This window comes from Ylistrum balloti, unplaced genomic scaffold (genome assembly GCF_031769215.1).
Source record: "Ylistrum balloti isolate Yb309-2 unplaced genomic scaffold, AGI_CSIRO_Ybal_v1 Utg369980, whole genome shotgun sequence".
NCBI lineage: Eukaryota > Metazoa > Mollusca > Bivalvia > Pectinida > Pectinidae > Ylistrum > Ylistrum balloti.
In genome coordinates this window covers 288,758-307,657 of record NW_026782068.1, presented here as the reverse complement: position 1 = coordinate 307,657, position 18,900 = coordinate 288,758, and the positions used below count along the sequence as shown (strand labels likewise).

The following is an 18,900-nucleotide window of genomic DNA, read 5'->3' as shown; positions in this document are numbered from 1 at the left end:
TAGGAGTCCTCTGTTTTTAAGGCTCAATTACCCCAAAACTAATTCGTTCATCCAATTCCTAAATTTACACAGTGATAGTGAGAAGTTTTCTATGGGAAGAAGGCAGGCACTTACATATTGTATGGGAAATGGCGACTAAATTTGAATATATATTAGGTGGTCCCAAGGGAAAATTATACAGTGAGTTTGCGGGAAACATAAAAATCTTTCTGCCCGCCTCCACTCCCTCCCTTTCAAAAACATGATTATTTCTTTTTAAAACAACCCTCATATACAGATCCAATATTAGGATATTGTCATGGTATATTTATAGTGTTTTATTTCTGTTATACACAGAGTATTTCAATGAAAATTTAAACGAGTACACAGCGATAAATTGGTCAATTTTAGACACTGAGACAATGGACATAAAGACCTTGTTATTTCCTTTGTATGCTCAATCTTACCACCTGTAATTTTTCTCACTTTTTCAAATGCGGAATGGCAAGATTTGACGTAAATTCTGTGGGTTAGTGTGTCAATATCTTTCTTACACAAGTTATGGGTAGTTGTGTCAAAATCTTACTTCCACAAAAACCAGTTATGTTTTACAAATTTGTAGAAATTTTAGAGACAAACCGAAGGTTTCACCTGTTGATACTGACTAGATCTCTATCTCTGTGCCTTGACTCGCCATCTCAACACAAAATAGCACCCAATTCGGAGGATAACAAAGAAAACACACAGCACAATAAAATCAACGTAAAATTTTGCTCCTTCTACATCCATCTCCTTCAGGATTTGATCAGGCGCGTTAAACATGCATCGTTCTTTATCACAGTCCAGCGATTCCCTGTCGTTACCATAAATAGCTTGTAGCACACCCTCAAATGAAAACCTGTGAAAATATGACATAAAGATGAAATTTCATCAACTGGACAGACAAAAAGGATATCTATTTATTGTACAGAAACGGGCCATCAAGGTTTAGCTATGTGCCTGTGAAGAGTGGATACAAATCATATTACAAAAAATCCTGACCCATTAAAACCAAGGAATTAAAACAAGAGGTCCAATGGGCACACACCCGTCACTCAATTCTGTTTGCAAACACGTCTTAACACTGTCATCTATAAAGTTGATAGGGGTCGAAATTTATCTGACAACTTTGTTTTTTAATTATAAGGTAACATTCTATTTTCAAATTTTGTTGGGATTATTCAAAGAAAGACATGTTTTATGCCTATTGATAGTCCTTCATCTAAACATGACCTAATATCTACCTTCAGTCTCTTGAGTTACTGAGCAGATGTTGTTGGATGGTTTTTAAATATGACATCTGTGACCTCTAAAGTGGGTCAAGGTCATTCATATAAACCAATCTGGCAGGCCTTTATCCAAGAATGCTACAAGCCCAATATATGTACCTGTGGCTCTTGGATAATAAAAGATGTTGCTAAAAGATATTTAACCTTGTAATACTGAAAGTTGGTAAGGGTTAGTCATGTGAACAAACTTTGATGCCTTCCAACCAAGCAGGCTAAGGCCAAATATGTTGTTGACCTCTTAGGTATTAAGATGCTATCTGAAGATATGAAGGCAATTTATGACTGTGATATTGAAAGTGAGTCAAGGTCATTCATCTTCACTCGCTTTGTAGCTGCTTTTCTCAGCATACTATAGTCCAATGTCCATATCCTGGTCCTCTTGAATATTGAGAAGTTGTTAAAATGGATAGGTATCAGCTGGACAGACGTCCAATGCTGTACACTAAAAAAAGTCATCTTTGGGGAAAAAACCCAATTTATATTGGACTAGAAAAAGTGAAAAACATCCAAGCATTTTTAGCAGCATCAATTCAGTTTACTTACCTTATATATGACACATAGGACAACCATTGTAGATATGCTGGAATGGTTTCAAAGTTGACAAAGAAACCACTGAATAGTAGGATAGGTATGGCTGTCACTGGTCCCAAGAACACTGCCACCTATATAGAATATAGATTTCTATCAAAATTTCTGCTGCCACTGTATAGAAGAAATTTCTGCTAAATATATTTCTACCAAAATGTTTGTCACCTGCAGAGTACATATTTCTCTACCAAAGTTTCTGTCACCTACACAGAACATATTTCTCTACCAAAGTTTCTGTCACCTACACAGAACATATTTCTCTACCAAAGTTTCTGTCACCTACACAGAACATATTTCTCTACCAAAGTTTCTGTCACCTACACAGAACATATTTCTCTACCAAAGTTTCTGTCACCTACACAGAACATATTTCTCTACCAAAGTTTCTGTCACCTACACAGAACAAAGAACATATTTCTCTACCAAAGTTTCTGTCACCTACACAGAACAAAGACTATAATTTTTTACTGAAGTTTCTGTCATCTGTATAAAATATATTTTGATCACAACTTCTGTCCCTTGTATAAAATATCTTTCTCTCAAAATTTAAATTTCCGACCAAAAGATCTTCCTGCTATCAATTGATAAACTTTTAAATCTGTCCGTTCAAAGAAGAAATGGTCATATAAGTGATTGTTTTACATTAACTGACTTCCTTGTACCAGTGAGTAATATCACACCTGTAATGAAGTTGCCGCTCCAATCAGTAGACCAAGAGATTGAGCAACCAAGGATGTCTGTGTGGCTAAGGTCAGGAACATAACAAACCGTGTAAAATCATTTGGTTGTGATGTCATCCAGTATACTATACTGCCGTACACAAGCGGGAAAATTATCTGTAAAAGAATGCAATCAAATATAAATCATTATCCAGTATACTATACTACTGTACACAAGCTGGGAAATTATCTGTAAAAGAATGCAATCAAATACATGTACAGTTCATTATCAAGTATACTATACTACTGTACACAAGCTGGGAAATTATCTGTAAAAGAATGCAATCAAATACATGCACAGTTCATTATCAAGTATACTATACTACTGTACACAAGCTGGGAAATTATCTGTAAAAGAATGCAATCAAATACATGTACAGTTCATTATCAAGTATACTATACTACTGTACACAAGCTGGGAAATTATCTGTAAAAGAATGCAATCAAATACATGTACAGTTCATTATCAAGTATACTATACTACCAGGGCTCTCGATCTGCCAGATTTGGGGCCGAATGCAAAATAGTATCTTTTTTCCCCCAATTTAGACCCCAAAATTTCCCAATTCTAAGGAAAACACCATTATTTTTCCCAATTCAAAGGGCCCCAGGCCCCAGGCCCCAGTCCCAAAATGGGGTGTGAGAGCCCTGACTACTGTACACAAACAGGGAAATTATCTGTAAAAGAATTCAATTGATTTAAATCATTGATCAACTCATCTAACATTTAATATGAAGTACCAAACCTAAACTAAATACTAGAACTATTCCAGTTACTAAAAAGTTTTTACCTTGTGTGTGATACTAGAATTATTGGTGAGCTCTACACTACTGCTGACTCTTACCTGGAATGGCATGTCGGCCATGGTTTTAGCCAGGTAGTATGCCTTCACACTGTACCAGTAGTTCAAATGCTCCCTCACAAACACCGCCATCTCAAGTGGAACTGATACATAACACAATGGTAATTATATGAATGTTCATCTTCGATACAAAGTTTACAAAGATTTAAAATAATTTCAGTTTTTAAATTTTTTTCTACAACCTTTACTACAAAGCCAGTATTTTAAATAAATAAACAACACTAAAATTTAGACTATGTTACAGTATACACAATTAGCAGTACTGTTTATCAGGTGCATTAATTTGACAAAACAACTTTCTGATTTACATAATATTTCATTCCAATATTTAAATAACTGTTTAAAGAAGCTCTCTCAATTGTTGTAACAAACAGGTTTATTTTTTTTAACAAACAGGTTTATCGACGAAAATATGAAAATTGCTTTAATATCTATTGTAGCAATTATTCTCGATGTGCATCATCTGGTACAATTAAGTTTAATATCAACGTCAGGTAACCAGAGATTGAATAGCCCAAACAAACTTTTGAATTTTCAATTGTCTGAATTTTCAGTAAGTGTTGCAGGCAAAATATAACACATAGTCAGTGTCCTTAAATAGAAGCTACATTTTGGCTTGGTAAACAAAAGGACAAGAGTGGGTTGCCTAAGTGTCCTTTTTCACCCTTACCAAAATACAGCTTGTATTTCAAGTCATTGACCATGTATACTCTATGTAAGAGTTCAGAAAGCAATGAACTTACAAGTCATTACTGTAGGCATCAGGGCAGCAAACATGACGAAGAGGAGACAGAAGAACAGGAAGCTGGCATTATTTAGTACCTTGCTGGCCTCGTTACCTATTCCCAGGTACAACAGACCAATCATGATACCTACACTAAGGTGGGATATCAGTCGTAGTCTTGTCAGGGTCTACAGAAAAATATTAGACAAATGTTACTGTAAAAACTAGACCTCATCCTCAGATGAACAAAAGTTACACAGACATCTACATAGTGGTTCTTTATACCTTGATATTGAGTTGAAATTTCATTGGAATCAGTTCACTGGTTCAGGAAGAGTTCTCCATACAATAATGGCAAAGAACAACATTACCAACAGACAAGGTTATTTCCAGTATCTTGTTGTGGGGGTATAAGGAAAGATAAAGACATCTTTTACACTTAAGAAAATTTCAATTTTAATCATAAAATACAAATTTTGAAATTGAAATACTGTCATCAAATTTTTCCTTGTGAACTCAAGATCATTTCAACTACAATGTCAATGTGAGCATGATTATCATAACTTAAGGGTGCTGAAGATAGTAATTATTGTTGATGTGAAATTCTAATCCTTTAAAACATTTTCCTTTGTGGTACCTATGGTAACATAAAACAGATCACTGCTGCCATTGGACACCAGTATTACATTTTTGACTCTGTTTTATTTTTCAGTGTTTCTCTGTTTATACTCACAGTGTCTCTCATGATTGACATAAACGTTCGGATGAAGAGGATACGGAACTGTGTAAAACTGCTGGTGGCAAACGTCAAGATTTCCTTACCGTCTCCCTCCTACAATGTATAAAAATCCTTCAATCTCTACATGGTGAGGATTAACACATTTGGTTGTACTTAGGCAGTGGTATATTATCTATCGAATGTAAGGCTTAAAGGCCGTAACAGTTGGCATAAAACCTAATAAATATGTAAAAAATAGATAAATAAATTAATAATTCAACAATCAACAAAGCATCCTTGTCACACAGAGGTCAACCATGGGTCAAAACGTTAATTTAGAATTGTACTGTAACAGTCATAATTTTTCATAGGTTTATTCATTTACTATTTACAAGGATATAAAATCTTTAAGAACGGAAACTGTAAATATCTGTCTTTCTTGTGCACTCGTATATAAAATGCGAGAGGTTTATGCCACAACGTTCTTTTCACATTTTGACTATAGTCTGTGATGTCAAAAACCGTTAAAGTCAACAATGAAAAATGTGGGTATCATGTTCTTTTGTTTTTGCCTCCTTTAAGTGAATTTGGAAAAAATACTTTTCCTGACTTTCATGAACAAACCATTAAGTGTGTTTCAAGCTGTGGATAAAACCATAAAATCAGTCTTTTAACATTTTATTTTCAAGCGAAATGAAGATACATTTTAATTGTGAAAATAAAGTACACAAAGGTTACGAGAGTGCATTTGTACGTTTCCTCATAAGTTGTTTTGGGCCCCAAAGCATACCAGAGTCTTAAATAATTTTGTCTTCAGAAAATAATTCTTAATCATAATGATATGATTTCATTTGTTCAATTCAACATTATAACTGGTATCTTATCATCCTACCTTGACACCAAGGTGTACTATCATAGAACTTTCACATGATTAAACGATCAACCCCAGTTAGAACACAACCCTGACAATACTAACCGGTGAAGAAGTTTTCTTTGCGTCACCATTCTGTAATTTGTTGACGGCCAAGTTTGGTACATGTCCGTTTGTTTGAGATGTTCCGTTACATTTCATCAGTTTGTTTTTTTCATCAAGGTTATTCAAAAAGAGTTCATCATCATCAACATGCTTTGTTGCTGTACCGTTTGGTATAGAAACACCGTTACTAACGACCTTGACCTCTGAACCCTCCTCCAGTCCTTCCTTTATAGCCTTTACTTTGTCTTCGAGAGCCAGCTCTTCACATTTTCCATTTTTAATTGCCATAATAAGTTGTACCACTTTATCATTTCCACATTCTCCCGCAGCAATCTCCATCACTGTCAGAAAAAAAACATTATATACACATGTATTCCTCAAAGTCAATTTCACATTTCTATACTGTAAGTCACTTACAGCTCGCATGGGATTTTTTCCCTGTTATTATGTAAGAACAGTAAATTACTAATTCAAATAATTTGTGATTATTTGTATGAAAATAATACGGGAGGGCATTTATGTTCATATTAGGGTCTTGAAAATTTCAGGTCTTTAATAGCTCATCATTCGACAATTTGAAGTAATTTCTAGATTAACGTTCTCAAAATCATTCAAGAATATCTGAAGAGGTAAGTTTGCCAAATAAAGTAAATGATCAATTGATCAATTTACAGAAACTAATTAGGACCATCATATTTTAGCACAATATTATCAGAGCTAACATTGCTAAAAGATAATCACTAAATTATTTAAGTTCACAGTATTTCAAAGTGAGTCTGAATATAACAGTACAAAGTCAACTCTACAAAAAGTAAGAACGTAAACATCCTGGTTTGATATTCTGAAACCAACCAGTGCTAGATTAGTAGAATGACTTCACAGACTATTCTTAGTTGAAATATACAGATTTAAATATTTTCATACCTTACTGATACAACTTTTTGGAATTTCAAATATTTTAAAGAAACAGTTTCTTAATTATTGTGTTAAAACACTTGATCACCTCAGTGTACATTTAACAAATGTGTAAACATAGTATTTGCGAAGACAAATACTTACCAAAGTCTGCGGGGTTGTGGTAGGGAGGGCAGACACAGCCTTGAGAGCGAAAGTACGGAATGACATTCTTAATAGTGCCTCTATATATACAGTTACCTTCGCCCAGCATGTAAAGCTAAAACAGATAACATGTTTAATCTGTTATAGGAGGGACACAAGAGTATTTTTCATTATTTTCTGTAAGATTTTTTTTTTTTATTTTTGCATTGAAATTTTTTTTTTGAATTAAACAAAGCAGGGTTTCCTTGTGTAATTTGCAAAATATTGACAACAAAATTTGTTTTGTTTGGATGGAAAAAAAAACCAGCATTACAGAGTGAATTCGGGACTTCATTAAAGTGTAAACATCCTAAAAATCTCTGCCTCGCATGTAAACCTATCTGTTATCAAACATTTCAGAGATTGTCTAGACTTTACAACCCGAAAAGGGTAATATTCCTCAAGTGGTATGTTGTCCCCTATGGATGTCAACTAATTCCCAACTAAGTAAATATACCAGAAGAATCAGAGAATTTCCCAAAGAGAGGAAAACTTTCCCACAAAAACACAGCTTATTGACTTAATCTTTATTTAATTAGTTTCAAATCATGCCATCAAGTACAAAGAAATATCTACCTTACCTCAACATGATCATATATATTTTTCCCATTTCTCTTTCGAATTGTGATCAAAGAGCTGTCCAAAATTTTCCCATTTTCAAAACAGGCCAAAACTTTTCCCCACAATGGGTGGTATTTCCTACATTCTAGATAAATCCATGCAAATAGCTAAATAGCTAGAGCAAGAACTTACATAATCAAACATTTCAAAGAGTTTGGCGCTTGGTTGATGTATAGTGCATACAATGGTCCGCCCACCACCAGCCAAGGCCTTTAATACTGACACACACTGGAAACAGGAGGCGCTGTCTAATCCACTGGAACATAATACAAGTAGATTGAAAATCTCAACCCATCACAAAACAGACCACACATCTTAATCCACAGTCACACAACAAACCATACATTATAATCCATCACAATACAGACCATACATCATACACAAACCAGACCATACATCATAATCCAACACAAAACAGACCATACATCATAATCCAACACAAAACAGACCATACATCTTAATCCAACACAACACAGACCATACATCTTAATCCACAGTCACACAACAAACCATACATCTTAATCCAACACAAAACAGACCATACATCTTAATCCATCACAAAACAGACCATACATCTTAATCCAACACAAAACAGACCATACATCTTAATCCAACACAAAACAGACCATACATCTTAATCCAACACAAAACAGACCATACATCTTAATCCATCACAAAACAGACCATACATCTTAATCCAACACAAAACAGACCATACATCTTAATCCACTGTCACACAACAAACCATACATCTTAATCCAACACAAAACAGACCATACATCTTAATCCAACACAAACCAGACCATACATCTTAATCCAACACAAAACAGACCATACATCTAAAACAGACCATACATCTTAATCCAACACAAACCAGACCATACATCTTAATCCAACACAAAACAGACCATACATCTAAAACAGACCATACATCTTAATCCACTGTCACAAAACAGACCATACATCTTAATCCAACACAACACAGACCATACATCTTAATCCATCACAAAACAGACCATACATCATAATCCATCACAAAACAGACCATACATCATAATCCATCACAAAACAGACAATACATCTGAATCCACTGTCATCATAATCCAACACAAAACAGACCATACATCTTAATCCAACACAAAACAGACCATACATCTTAATCCAACACAAAACAGACCATACATCTTAATCCAACACAAAACAGACCATACATCATAATCCAACACAACACAGACTAACATCATACACAAACCAGACCATACATCTTAATACAACACACAACAAAAAATTCATCGTAATCCACAGTCATACAACAAACCATACATCTTAATCCACTGCCACACCACAAACCATACATCTTAATCCAACACAAAACAGACCATACATCTTAGTCCACTGCCACACCACAAACCATACATCTTAGTTCACACTCACACAACATCAAAGTACTGAAATTACTGAAAAGCTAAACTTGTTGATAATATATATATATATATATATCTACCCTTAAATATGAGACAAAATCCATCACATGCAAAACAATCAAACTCATTTATAGAAGATGTATATTAATGACCAAATTTGAAATTTTGAATACATTTTCCATCAAATCAGTGACATCTGTGCAATGTACAACAATGTAACTTTTCAACGAGAATGACTTGTCTGCAATCCTACCTTGTGGGCTCATCAAAAAACATGATCGGTGGATTATTGACCAACTCCAGAGCAATGGACAGACGTTTCCGCTGACCACCTGATAACTTGATGGTCCTTGTTTTCTTTGTCGCCATCAGACCCAAAGCTTCTAAAATCTCATCCACCTTAAGAAACACAGCTAAATATCAGAAATCTGCATTAAATGTACACACAGTACATCAATATTCTCCACAAAACTATACAGTAATGAGATAGTCGACATACAAATCTAAGAATGGGATTAAAATGTAAGCAGCCGACTGAAATTTACTAAATTGTTCTTATCACATACACAAAATAAAGCGGGGGTGTCTTAATCCATGCATTAAACAATTATGATTTTTCATTGCATGCATTAAAATCTGTGCATGTCAGAATAGTTAATCCATGATAATAGAATTCCAATGTTGTCTTTTCCAGACAGCCGAGTTTAGTCACCCAGCTAATTTAACTGGAGTTATCTCCCTTGATTATATAATGCTACAGTTTTCTGGTATGATGCTGTGGTATTTCCCATTAATACAGGTATTTATAAGCTTTTTTATTGTTGTATTATGTTTCATTTCCATAAATAAAATAACTGAAATGGAAGTTGTCATTCATTGAAATCCAATATCGCAGACAATTGATTAAATGTCAGAACATGTACACAAGTTAGTATGTCTATAATGAATACAAACCAGGTCCTCTTTTTCTACCAAAGACATCTTTTCAGCAAGTTTAAGGTGTGCAGAACACATCATGGCCTCCTCCACGCTCAGATGGGGCAGTAGATGGTCGTCTTGCATGATGTAACATGAGTTTTTACGGAACCGACGTAAGTCCCGATCATGACCGTTTACCAGGATCTGTCCTGTGATATTCTTTGTCCTATAACAGAATAAGTAGATTGCATTAATGTCACATTACAGGATAAAACTAAAGCCTTCAGAACATGTGTCCTTGTGTGATATAAATGACATAGTTAACTTAACCAGTGGCTTATAAAATGAGTCACAGTGCCACATCACAGGGTAGGATACTCATGAAGCCACATTATAGGATGTAAGCAATAGTGCCATGTTTAAGGATATTTCAAGTTTCACAATAATTGAGAGTCCTGATGCCACATTTAAGAAAAAAAATTCAATCCTAGTATCACATCAAACAGTGAAAGTAATTACGAATGCAATCAGAAACGATATCATTTCAATTTATTTCAGGTCAAATGCCAGCAAATGTTTTTTCAATATCCTTGTTGAACCGGCTCCAGCCCCTCCCCCTACCTCTCTCATGTCTGTACTCTACAGCTCCTTGCCCTATGCCCTGCCCTATTCAGTCTCCCTACCCAACCCCACTAACTTTTGCAAAATGCCACTCTCCCTACCCAGTACTTCTTTCCACTAGTACTATATAGGTTATGTAGTAATATTGAAATGAAATACCTGTATCCTGCCAGTATGTTCATCAATGAAGATTTACCAGCTCCCGAAGGACCCATAATTGCAGTCAAGTTCCCTGCATTGAACTGACCGGATACATTCTTTAATATCACTTTCTCATCTGAAAACATAACAAATAATAAAACATTTAAAAATTTAAACAGATCACTTAAACATTAATCTTATTAAACAAGACAAATGATGCCGAAATAAAACGTACACAATTTTTTGTGTGTGGAAAACTGTAATGATAAAAACAATATGAACCCTGATAAGAATGTGTACTTTAAGACTTATTCCCCCTTACAAAATGAAAAATATCGAGTCATGTTCAAACAATCAAATTTCGGATATACATGAATCAATTTAGGTGCATGTGCATGATAAAAATTATCAAAGACTTTTGTTCACTGGTTTCAGATAGAGCCTTACTGCTTCATTTTGGGAAGAACATCGATAAAACAGGAAGGAAAAATGAGGAGAATTTGGCTTGAATATGAAATAATTGTTATTGGGAATAGGCCCATTATTGGCCCTAGGAAGCCCTTAAAAAAGCCCGATCTATAAAGCTAATTCCCAGACTGAGATACTGGTACTTTTCAGATGGAATTATCTGGTGTTGTACTATGACTTAAATCCACTTATCTTGTGCGACTATACTGTACACATATAACTTCTATCGCTGTCAACATAAGTCATCTACAGAAGTTTAACAATATCTTATCTTATTCAACATTTCAAAATGAATGAAGACTTTAGCTTTTATATCACACAAAGTCTTATTCCTGTATGTCACAGCTTTATGGTCATGATGTTACTTTACAATAAATACAAAAGATGTTAATTTTGAAAACTTGGCTGTATCAAATAAAAATATGGATGTCTCAACAGAACTCAAAGCAAAACAAGTGTCAGGTGTGGCATTAAAAAAGAAAGAAAAAAAAATCTTACAAAAGAAAAAAAAAAGTTTAAATCCCAAATCTAGTTGCCAAAATTGTCACAATTTTTTTTACTATAGCTTGCTATAAGGTTCACTACAATAAAAATACATTCTTAAGTCTCATTTCTCAAATCACATATCAACTAAAACTCATGCAATATCCAATATATGTCATTAAGTATTGTATAAAAGATATTCTGATCTTCAACATGATACACTTGGTACATATTGTGTACCGGTATACAACAATTCTTTATGAAGTAATTGTGCCTTATCCTTAAGAATAAGGTTCCCAATCGGAGAGACCATTATATAAATGTAAAATAAGGAGCTATAAGTTCCAATATTTTATCCAAAAAATGAAATTAAAAAAGAAAAAAATAGGGTTAAGTTAAATCTTATTTATTCTGTATAATGATTTTAAGTGATAATACATGAGTTAATTCACATTGTACATATACACAAAATATATACCACTCTGTTTGAAGGAGCAACACAATAGCAGTGGCCTGTTCTGGACTTTGATCAAATACAATTAGAGAAGTACTCAGCGACACTATGTCAGTGGTATATATCACATACGTAACTTTTCTCTGTGTATAGTTAAATATCATTTACAGTAGAACGTTATAGTAGTTTTATATCTATCACAATCTTTGTGAGAACATATATTCATGATATCCTTGTATAAAGTAATATGCATGCTTTAAATTTCCCTATCAAGAAATATTGATACATGAGTTTTCGTGATTATAGATATAATGATGTCAGTTCTTTAACTGTTATCAAGGTCAAAGGTCAAATACAGATAAGATGTTTAAGGTCACAGGTCAAATAAAGATCAGATGTACATGTGTTTCCATCATATATGTACAATGTTTTTATATACATAACCAAATTACAAAGTTCATAAATGAAATGTACATTGAGACAAAAAAAAGTACCTAGTACCAGAAGCCTGTAGCTTGGTACATGAATCAAAGTCAAATTTAAAAGTCAAACACAGAATGAGATCATATTTAAAGGTCAAACACAGAATGAGATCAAATTTAAAGGTCAAACAAAGAATGAGATCAAATTTAAAGGTCAAACACAGAATGAGGTCAAATTTAAAGGTCAAATACAGAATGTGATAAAATTTCAATATCAAACATATAATGAAGTCAAATTTAAAGGTCAAACATAGACCAAAGTCAAAACTATGATATTCCTGTTCGATCATGCATTTGAACACAGTACAAATCAATACCAGTTGTTCATGTTCCATGATTTACAGGTAGAGGTACCTACATGAAGCTTAACAAGACAACTTAATCATAACGAAATATCTGAAATGGCAGCTAGTATATACACCGTCATTTTGTTACCATCAATTGTAGATTCCAAACATGAAGTGCTTGCATTTTGAATGAAGTCCAAAAAAATAAAAAAAAAAAACACCCAGTTTTACATGTTATTTCAATGTAGTTACTGTCTGTGGTGAACTGATACTCATATTCTGAATTATTCTATGTTCTATCAACTTGTTTACATCAGTCTTGAATTAATGAATGTCAGAACTCCAGCACTACAATAAGAGACGAAATTACTAATCGGCACTTTCTTTGGTATTCAATGCAAAATTTCGGGAAGTCGACTTTTGCCGCACACAGACCAAAATTATTGCCATCCCTTCCGACTATCAATAATATCACACTGAACCTGATCACCTCATAAAATTGTAATAACAGTTTAATTCTTTAATATACCCACACACACTGATTTTACATTAAAATACCAACAAACACCTGTAATTGTGTTCTACAGACGAGTAAAGGGGCACTATTCACATATAAATATTTATGTAGGACATTTCATAACATCACGTTTGTTTGAAGCTGGGCACAATGAAAGCATTTTTAAGAACTGAATTCCTAATTTTGCTGTGTAAAAATTCTCATCCTGCCCCAACTATATTTAAATATTCCTTAAAAATTTAATCATTCAGGCTGACTTTGACATTGACCCGTTACATGTACCTATACAAACAATATAGGGGACAGGTGTATATGCTAGGTACGTTTACATAGCAAACATATATATATATATATATAGGGTCGATAACCTAACATTGTTTGGACTGAAGAGTGGATTGATTACAGAATAAAGATAATAGTTTATACTGCATAAACAGAAGGATGTCATGACCATCAGTCAGTGTTTCAGTTTCAATGGCCTAAAGTCGCCAGATGAATGTACGTTGTATATAACATGTGACCTCAACTGATCATACATCCACTTAAAATAAATCCACTGTCGGAGAAAAATGCTGCGGTAAAGAATATTGATAACTTAGAAATAACGAGGCAGCCGCCACAATTGCGTTTAACATTTATTCAAAATTTGATGAGTTCAAACATTCAGAAAACCTGGTTAAAGATGAATAAGCTATGTTCAAACTATCATTAGATGGAAAATTGTTCTTTTTTCCACAACAAATCATGTGTTTGAACTAACCACTAAGTCCAAATGACTGGATGTTTACAGTATTTGTATGACCAGAGATTCAGAACGACAGATATATTACATAATACCTGTTATATGATTTTTGATATATATACATATTATCATATAACAGATATTATGTAATATATCTGATTTTGATGTATATACATAACATCAAAATTATAAGGCATTATAAGTTTAAATACATACAGGATCTTCACCTAGTTTTCATTTCATAGGAGAATTTTACAAAATGAGTCTTAAAAGTTTTTACTTTTGCAACCCTTGTTGAGTTTTATAAAATCTATGAAATGAAAACAAATACAAGATACTGTTTATCACAAATCTTGGATGTTTGACAAGTTTTAATCCATTTTGTTACACTAATTTCCATTCATGATGAAAAGTCACTCTCCATATAAGGATATTAAAATCAATTTTTGTATGGTGCAGCCAATGAAAAGCACTCTAGGGTATATAGCACTAGTGACATACATATTTGAGTGAAGTCACTGGTTAACAGGTCAATAATGAGATAAAAACTCAAATCTGTGGAAATGTCAGTAATGTATATAAAACAACAAGACACAATTGTTCCCTTTAACATCATATATCAAGCCAGGAGTGGAGAAATCTACTTGTCGATTTGGTAATTGGACTTCAAAACTTAATGATGATGTTTGAACAAAATGGTTGTTGTATTTGGGCTTTAGCTTCCTGAATTAAAAGTTTATCGTGAAGGCATTGAAATATAAGAAAATTTGGCAAATTACAGTCTTCCACTTACACACCAAGGTAAATGTTATACCCACAAAGCAAGTATAAAGTTCAAGTGAATAGAAGGTAATAAGATCTCTGACAAATTTGTTCTTTAATGTAGATCCAAGTACAAAATGTAGGTAAGAAATACCAGCTTGCAATACATCACTCAGTAAATTTTTTTTCTTCGGTGTAGGTCATCAGTGATCAACTTTTAATACCTATTGTACAATGCCTCACTCAGGTGGACCCATACTCCAAATGGTTTCATGAAGTCTGGGTAAAAGGTCAAAATGTAGGTCAGAGTGACCTGAAACCAAAACATACTATTCCTTGTGGAGGCAGGAACATGTGTCATTGATCATACTGAATCTGCCCTCATTTGTTTCAAGGTCAAACATAGGTCAAGAAATCATTGAAATGTTCCAAAACAATTGCTTGAGTTGAAATTCCATTTGAGTTGAAATAATTTTCTAAAACCAATTTTTTTCCTTCTTTGTTATTTCTGTTGGGATGACTCAAACATCATTGAGTCAAATTTTGGTTGAGTCGAAGATAACAAGGTTCGACTTTAATTTAAATTTGAATGTTGTCCAGTTATCTCTACTTTAAACTGAAATTCAGTTAAAGCTAATTTTCTGGACTCAATATGGCATTACATGTGCCCGTCCATGTTAATTCAACAGTACAATTCAATGCTTTGCAGTCACCTCAGTATTACGACTGTCCCGCTATTCCGCACTACGACCCTATCTTATAAACGTTAACCTGGTGGACATGTGTGTCAATCTCAATCATTTTTTTGTCACTGGTTAACAACCTCGTCAACAGGTGCCGTTACACGAAGCAAACATTATTATCAGATTATCTTGGCCTACCTGTGTGAAACTACATTTCAGACGTTTTTAATTGTGATATTTTCTTTGTTAATTATGTATTTAGTGGTCGTCATGTATGCTCTTAATCATCTTGGAAGCCATCCATACCTAAGGGTGAGATACGCAACTTTTCAGATTTTCATTCGTTCTCACGTGAACAAGATACCGAGGGTTTAAAATTATTTTGTAGTGATATCATACTCTCTAAATCATTTGAATAACCAACCAAACAGGTTTCTATTCCTAATTTTTTAACAAAATATTTTTACTTGTCACTCAACTCGGATGAAGTTAATCACGCAATGACGATATCATGTAAATAAAACAAGTTATTGCTCAAGAAGAAAGTTTAACTTAATCATTGTGGGCTGTAGTCAGTGACAACTTGTCGAACTGTTGTATTGGTAAAACTCAAGTTCAAATTATCTTGAAATAGAAGGCAGACAATTTGGAAAGCTATGAGAAAAACAAGGGAAACCACTCTATGTTAGATCACTAGAGGAAATTTCATTTTTCAAAATTAAATTTCTATCAAAACTTGAAATAGTTTTTCTTTTTAATGTTTAAAAGAGTTAATTTACATGTATTTTACGATAAAAACTAACAAATGAATATATACACATATATTCTCTTGTCAATTCATCAATCTTATATATATTTAATTTACTTGCATTTCATATATTTCAACATTTTATAAACAGTTTGATAAGTTAATACTGCTGAATGATACACCTACATGTACATTACTTGATGATAAATACAGTCTTCATTTCAGAATTACGGATCTTGGTGGGTAATCTGTATCGCCTCATTAGTAAGACCACCTCTCTATTAAGACTACTTTTGTCCAGTCCCGAAAGTGGTCTTAATAGTGAGGTTTCAATGTACACACCCTTTTTCATGATCCTTACTTAATTGTAGACACAGTTATATTCCCATGAAAAAGGATGAACAGAACAGATAGACAAAGCGGCAACCATATACTCCCCTCAAAAGCTATCTCAATTAATGAACTACTGGGGAAAAAATTTGTCCAAGGACACTGGTTCCTCCTAGAACAGTCATTAGGTACACCTAGCCATTTTCATCACTCAAAATGTGTGCTTAATTTTCTGATATTAGTCATGTGTGGTCCTTCATTGTTTTAAACTCAAATTTAATATGTCCATGCAACCAAATTACCATAAATAAGTATATATGCAATTGTGTAAACTTTCAATCGAATGTAATAAGATAAATTCTAAATTAATGTAATTTCAATAAACAGTACAGTGTTGTTTTCAAGCCTTTTCAAAAGTCTTTCCCCATGTGATATTTTCCGGAAATGATGAAAAATTCAATAATATTTCCTTATTTTTCGACAAATCTCTCTATAATTTCACAATTTATGAAGATACATGATGCTATAATACACAGGATGAAAATACTTTTATAACCCTATAGGGACTTGTATATGGTACGTCAACAACACAAGCAAAAATCCAGCCCCTATACAGGTGCCTGTGGACAGGTAGCCACAGTCATGACAAGAACCATAACAGATCTGACAACCCCCTCCCCAACCATACAGCCTGGTTATACAGACGGTCGATACCACCCACTCTATATCTAATACGTGAGGTTTATACCTTTGTGCCTTCCTTGTTTCACACTGTAAACCAAGTCAGTAAACTCAATGTTCACTGCTTTGCGTTCTGAAATGTTAGCGAATTGGCAATTCTCGAATCGGTTGATATCTTTTGACGACGAATCATTGTCAGATGACGAAGACTTCCGGCTGTTCATACGGCCATCATTAATTCCTGAGGGTAGAGGAATGTGAGAATGTGTACACAGTAGTTCGGCCATTGCTGTCAAGTCTTCTATTCTCAAAATACTCCTACTATTTTCGCCAGAGATACGTCGCCATTTTCCCGTATTATTCTTTGTCCTTCATGGCCTCGAGAAGTAAACCAATCAAAATGCTTCTTGGTGGACTGGTCGAAATTTACGAAGGGGCGAAGGATCACAAAAAAAAATTAAAATATCTATTTGATAGTAGTAATTTGCTTAAATAATACTTGGGTCACAGACAAACATACCATTCTATGATATTCATAATAAAATTTGATGATAACTTATAAATGTATTACTAAAATAAGAAAATGGCATTCGTATTTTTTTCATTGCATCCCTACTAATTTTTGTACACCGGAAGTAAACAAATAATCATGTGACCCACAATAACACGTTGTTGCCGAAGTAGACTTGTAAAGTCCGAAATAATGCTCAAATTCAATATTGCTGTTTCGCATACGAGGGCTGATCGATAAGTTGTGAGCTCTGAATAGAAGAAGTTAAGCATGGATGTCCTTTTTCAGCCCTGCTATTCCATGATTATTTTAGGTTGCGTAACCGAAGAATGGTGTCATATTGTCTGTTAATGTCGAAGAGGTAACACTCTAAAGTAAACAAGGCAAGTGACTTTCGCAAAATGGACAAAACCGCAGTGAAAGAGCAGCGATTCAATTGGATATGTAAGGTCTAGCACCTAAGGATATCCATACTGATATGGCAGCAACACTAGGGAATGAGTTTCCTTCACTGGCTACATTGAAAATGTGGGTAGCGAAATTCAAGCGTGACAGCTAGGCAGAGCATTGGGGATGACGCCTACCATGATATAACGATAACGAGGCTTGAATTGTGACATCATACTAGCAGGACTTACAGTATCCTCGATTTGGCCATGGTTATGTTCAACTATTGTGTTTCCCTGGGCTTTCAAAACTGTGTAGGAGTATTAATATTAATTACATTGTCATTTACAAACGTTTGGGCTGTAATAACAAATTAAATCAAAGTACTGCAGACTGGGGACAGAGGTATCGGCCTGAAACACTGTAGAAATGTTAATCCAACTAAGGCAAATAAAAAGTTAAAACATCAATTAAAACTGCAAAATGTACGAGTTACAATTCGATAAAATTACATAACTTGGAATTATGTAGCTTATCATTTCGGTAATATTTAACAAAACGGATATACATCGATACCTGTGATATAGTGACGCCGGCAATGAAAAAATAGAGCAAACTATTTTGATCCCAATAAACTGAGTCACACT

The 18,900-nt window shown here is 34.0% G+C and overlaps 1 protein-coding gene across 1 annotated transcript; it reads right to left on the bottom strand.

Annotated features, from left to right (window-relative positions):
* Positions 1–635: 635 nt before the first annotated feature.
* Positions 636–17,642, bottom strand: LOC132547831 (ATP-binding cassette sub-family G member 1-like). Its single transcript, XM_060211634.1, has 13 exons — positions 17,423–17,642; positions 10,737–10,854; positions 9,993–10,182; positions 9,292–9,437; positions 7,747–7,870; positions 6,955–7,069; positions 5,896–6,236; positions 4,935–5,033; positions 4,221–4,389; positions 3,460–3,560; positions 2,576–2,731; positions 1,851–1,969; positions 636–877 (listed from the first exon to the last, which is right to left on the bottom strand). Exons 1-13 carry the CDS (start codon positions 17,640–17,642, stop codon positions 652–654), a joined length of 2,124 nt encoding a protein of 707 aa, XP_060067617.1. The 3' UTR covers positions 636–651.
* Positions 17,643–18,900: the final 1,258 nt, after the last annotated feature.